The sequence below is a fragment of the Rhamphochromis longiceps genome, linkage group LG13 (assembly GCF_057381845.1).
Source record: "Rhamphochromis longiceps isolate RC_006_pf linkage group LG13, R_longiceps_female_GT1.1, whole genome shotgun sequence".
NCBI classification, from domain to species: domain Eukaryota; kingdom Metazoa; phylum Chordata; class Actinopteri; order Cichliformes; family Cichlidae; genus Rhamphochromis; species Rhamphochromis longiceps.
Genome location: NC_140569.1, coordinates 7,879,682 through 7,885,336, shown reverse-complemented (window position 1 = coordinate 7,885,336; position 5,655 = coordinate 7,879,682). Strand labels below are relative to the sequence as shown.

The window sequence follows — 5,655 nt, the reverse complement described above, 5'->3', positions numbered from 1 at the left end:
TGTGTTGTAGTTAGCCTACTTTAAGCCACGTGTAGTTTATAGGGTAAAACCTAATTTTCTTCTTGTTCTTTTTTCTTTCTGCAAGGGGCGATCGTGGTAGCCCCGGCTCGGACAGTCTCGGTCGTTGTGTCCTTGGGCAAGACACTTCACCTGTTGCCTACTGGTGGTGGTCAGAGGGCCCAGTGGCGCCAGTGTCCGGCTGCCTCGTCTCTGTCAGTGCGCCCCAGGGTGTCTGTGGCTACAATGTAGCTTGCCATCACCAGTGTGTGAATGGATGCATGACTGGATGTGTAAAGCGCTTTGGGGTCCTTAGGGACGAGTAAAGCGCTATACAAATACAGGCCATTTAGCCTACCTTTTCTTTTTTTTTTTTTTTTTCAAATTTTGCCTTATCTCGAATTATCATTAATTAATTTTCTCAGTGAAATTGTTACTGTGTGGCTTTCCCTTCGTTGTTACATCTTTAAAGAGCTGGACAATGTGGAAAAGATGAAAGCAGTTAAACATTTGCATTAGTAAATAACTAAAACAGCCTCACGCATTTTACTACAAGAAGGGAAATGGTAATCGCTGAAAAGTTATGTGGGACTTTTCCGTGAGTCACGTGACCACCCGTTCATTCGCTCTTCTCCTCCTGCCTTCACTGCGTGTTGATAGCGGAGGCAGGTCAGGTCAGTAGTCTTAAGGAATCCCCTTTAGTGACACAGTGGAGAACTGCGCGCTGTGACTGTCCGGGAGAAATTGGAATCAACTAGACTCGCTACGAAGACGATGTGGACTCTGGCTCTGTGGATTATTCGTAAGTAGATTAATATAACATTTCATTGGACAACTAAAGCCAAATAGTCTGCAGCTCTCACATTGTTACCTTCAGTCTGTCAGCAACTGCAGTCAAGTGAAGTGAGCCCTCATCGCAGGGAATTTGCATCAATGTGATGCGTTTGTTATTTTTTTTTTATCACCTTTATCAACTTAATCACCACTAAACAGTAGTCTGTTTACTCAGTGAGTCAAAGGAAAGTATTCTTAGATGCAACACCTGAGCATATTCATTTGTATTTTATTATATTAATTTATTATTATTATTATTATTATTACATTTATTTATTTATTTTCTTTTTTCTTTGGGGGGGGGGGGGGGGGGGGGGCATGTAGTTGCCGTAAAACACGTGATATTTTTTGCCAGCTCTGACGGAGCAGGCAACCCTTACGCACTGCGCAAAGCGGAAGCTTTGACTGGACAGCAGCGGGAAATACCACGAAAATAGCTTTGAGGCAACACTATCTGTTTTTTTCTTTTCACTGTAGGACTTGCATTGCGTGAGAGGTGTGGCTCCCTGCAATAACAGATTTACTGATTAGAGTGTGCATCTCATCGCAGGGATTACAGGGATAGAAAAAAGTTTTATGGTCTTTTTGGGCTCTCACAATTGATCCACTGTCTCAGATGACCACACGAATACCACAAGCCATTATGACAGAACCACTAACATTAATCCAATAATGTTAGTGGTTCTGTCATAAATTAACCCCCCCCCCCAAAAAAAAAAAAAAAACATGTAGCTTGTGGTCTTCTCCTGTTGGGCACAGAGAGAAAACATATGGCCTGGTCATGATAACGTAAAGAAGTCAAGTTTCCAGAAGTGACGGTGCATAAAGTCATGCTCAAATAAAGATCACTACATCTGGTCTTCTTGTCTTTTCTCCCCAGCTTACCTCAGTCTTTGCTGTGCACAGCACCTTGCGTGCAATGCCACTCAGCTTCCTCAGGGGACTTTTTACAGCGTCTCAAAGATGAAGGCAACTGAGTGTCCCTACTCCTGGATGAACAGCACTGTAAGTTCAACAGCTGCTCTGCCAGCAAACCTCTGCTTCTATGTTAAAAAAATCGAAGCATGAAAAGCACAGGTGCAAATAATAATATTAAAACAAATTGTGTGATTGGTCTTTGGCCACGTTAGCGCTGTAAGCTACACCTGTGTTTGACATGCAAAATATACATGGAAAGAGGAGTTTCTAAATTATAAGCACCTCATGAGCTTGATTTATTGTCGACACTGTCATTATTATTGAAACCTTTAGACTGACTTTGTACAGGTGGTGATTTTGCCATGCGTTTCCCTTCAGGGGCACGTGCTGGCAAACCAGAAGGACAAAATGGGTGACCTGGTGTTTAACAGCAGTATTGGGACTCTTTTTACCCGCACATGCTTCTCACAGCTCAACTACACTCGGGACTGCGTCTCTGAGGTGTCACACTGCTGACATTTGACCTGCTTACTGAGTAACACATGAACAATTTAAAGCAGAGATACTGTATAAACCATATTGGTTATGTGCGACTAGAAGATTACAAGTTAAAGTTCTTCAATTATCCATTTATCGACATTAACTTAAAAACATAGTCATTCTCATGAGCTCAGTACACGTATGAGACTTACCCAATTTCTCTTTCTATTTTTGTACTTAGGGGATACAACAAACGGCTTATTGCTTCAGTGAGTATTTGTCTCCTTAACATTTAAAGATTATTTGATGTTTTTATCCATTGATACAAATGTAGATATTGTTTTTCATTTTTACAGTTGACTGCATAATTCAGGCGCCTCTGGAGGAAAAAGGTAGGGAACAGCAAAGTAGAAAACTATATTGTAGTTAAGATTTGTATTAAAAATGAGTTTCATGTTAAAACAGGTATGAAAGTTTTTCTCTTTTATTAAAAAATGAGATGAGGATCTGAAACAACCACTGATAAATGACTGCAGGAAGTGTAGGGTGTGACTTTAGATGGTGTTGTTGTTTTTTATTACATCACCTTTCTCCACTTCCTGTTGATGAATGAGTCACCTAAGAGTGTCTTGCCTCACTTCTCATTCATAAATAAGTAACTATTGTGTAGTAATGTAACATTTAAAACTCACTTTCCCAGTTCAAGAATGTAGTTTGAATTCTCCTATAGCTGTGTATTCGTCACCCTGCCTTTGTTAAAACTAATCGCTTTCCATAGAGTCTATAGAAAGTTCATAATTACAACACACGAGACAGCAACAGACTCCCAGCCTGACTTTCTCAGTTATTAATTTGTAAATGACTTGTAAAACAAATCTATGGACTGTAAGACATTGCTCGCTGATTTCACAGTGAGCTAAGTGAGTTAGGATTTGTCCCTTGTAAAGGGAAATTTAGAACCTATGTGGTTAGTCTCTGAGAGGTGTGAATTTAGGTGATGACAGTTAAAGACCAGTTGAATTGTCTTGAGGTTTCAGTAGAAAGAGCTTTTGTCTTTAGCAAACTAAATAAAAAAGCGACAATTCGGGACAGATAAAAGACAAGGAGTGTCGAAAAATGTCTATTACTAAACTTTCCACCTTTCAAAGACGCCAATTTAGGAGGGATACAGGACTGTCTTATAGATTTTGATTAGAATCATGTATAATGGAGATTTCAGCAGATGAACCGTTAAACTCTTTGCTCTTGCAGGGATTTCTCGACAGTACTGGAGCAATATTGCCAGCGTGTCGTTCTTGGTGCTGGTGTTGCTGCTGGGACTTTTGAGGTATTTTAAATATAAATATTTAGACTTATAACCAGGCTTCGTTCATTTCTGTTCACTTTTGCACACACTTTAACCTCATGCTCATCTTGCATATTATGTATAAAAATCTGTTATTGCTCCGTTACAGTTGTGTCCTGAGGAGGAACCGGTAAAAATGTGAAGGCCCAGCACATCTAGAAAGCATCGGAAATTCATTTGTCTGCCCGTTAAGTAATTAAAATTCTGGTTCTTTTTATTCATCGTCAACACCGGCTGATGATACATCCTTTATTCTTTATCACGAATGCCTTCAAACATATATGCTCAAAACAGTTTTTAAGCTTTTTACAGTACTGCCTCTACATTTTGAGTAGCAGTGTTCCTATATTACAGAAATATACCTGCTTTGCCCCACTTTCATGTTGGAGTTGAAATTATCCTCCGCTAAGTAAGGTAACATAATCTCTAATATTGAATTCTATAAACATGCCACCGCTTGCCAGGTTCTGGGAAAATATGATTGTATATTTCCTCTTCCATGTGTCATTTACTCATTTTTTTTGTTTTGAGTTCAATCATTTCAGGAGAATCAGTGTATTGATGTGATTTGAGGAAGCATGTATTGTCTACTGTATTGCATATTATGAGGTGTATAGTTTGATTAGTTTAGGTGTAGTGTGACAGAACTTCAGCTACAGTATGTCTTCCTCCTATAAGCTTCTCTTTATAACTTTCTTTTTCTTTTGTAATCAGGCTAAAACCAAAAGCTTCCACTTTGGAAACTAGCCCTCAATGTAGCCACCCAGCTCTGATGATGATGATAGCGAAAGGATTTGCCAAACTAAAAATGCAAAGCAATGGCGTCCATTTTTAATCAATTATTAATGAATTAGCAACCCAAATCAAGCCTGTTCTCAGTAGGTGGACAAATGTTCAGATTTTCTTGTGAAATATCAGCATCACCGAGAATACCAATAAGGTAATGATAAATATTGATAGCTGATTTTTAAAATCAGAACAATATCCATCCCTCTCTGTGATAGGTTATATATCAGTGGTAAATTTGGCTTGCAAACAAGCACAATTAGTGTTTAATTAGTTTCAGCCTTTATAATCACTGCACAGCCACCAGTGTCATGTCATTAACTGGTTCAGTGTGGAATATTCCTGAGGTTGTGGAAACCTCAAACCAAAATCCAGCAGCAACATAGCTTAACCAGGTCTTGCCACAAAACCAGCGTTTCTTTTCAAGGTCAAGCTGTGAAAGTGTTTATCCCGTACTTCTTACTGTCTGTAACCCCTTTAATATAGATTGTAATCTTTTTGCTAAGCTTGTAGAGAAAATCATTTTTCCTTAAATGTCTTTATTAAAGCTAAAAATATATTTTTTGCATATAAGAAGGCAGATATATGTCCATGTCAATGTTTAAATGCCAGATTATTTTACTGTATATATTTAAAATATACTATTATGAAATGTCTATATAGATATGAATTAAGATACTTACTATTAAAATACCAAATTCATTCCATTAATATTCTAAGCACAGGCATTTAACACACAGCTACAAACAAACAAGGTGTGTTTGGATGTGTGTGTGGAAATGCAGAGTTGGTACGTTTTTGGAGGATCTTTTATATACATATAATTTGTACCTGGTGTACAGTACTAGATTTTATTAAAGAATATGGTCTTGAGGCATTTTTATACTGCATGACATAATGAAAATCTTCTAACCCAGCTTCATGGAAGTTGTATTTCCATTTAACTTCACTGTATCTGAAGACTGCTCTGCCACTGTATTTTATTATTGGAACATTAAAAGTTTATATTTAGAGAAACCTGAGAGTGCTCATTTTGATTTTTGTCCTTCTTTGCTCTGTCCTATAATTTTTCCTAGCCAATGAAAAAACTGGAAAGTTGTGGTGCTTTGTTCCCTGCACGTTCCCTTCAGTAGTACTGGATGAAAACTTATGATAGAATAGATTAAAATAGCCCTTTGTTTTCACTGTACATGTACAATGAAATTATGGAAGTGTGTTATAGAGATCTTACTGTCTATGACAGGAATGCAAACAGCTAACAAATGGCCATTATAATTTGTAATACATTGAGAATA

The 5,655-nt window shown here is 38.0% G+C and overlaps 1 protein-coding gene across 1 annotated transcript; it reads left to right on the top strand.

Moving 5' to 3' along the window:
- Positions 1–661: 661 nt before the first annotated feature.
- Positions 662–5,342, top strand: LOC146655312 (uncharacterized). Its single transcript, XM_085427709.1, has 7 exons — positions 662–799; positions 1,712–1,836; positions 2,128–2,250; positions 2,471–2,498; positions 2,586–2,621; positions 3,481–3,556; positions 3,684–5,342. The coding sequence occupies exons 1-7, from the start codon at positions 772–774 to the stop codon at positions 3,706–3,708; spliced, it is 441 nt and encodes a 146-aa protein (XP_085283835.1). The 5' UTR covers positions 662–771; the 3' UTR covers positions 3,709–5,342.
- The last annotated feature ends 313 nt before the right edge of the window (positions 5,343–5,655 follow it).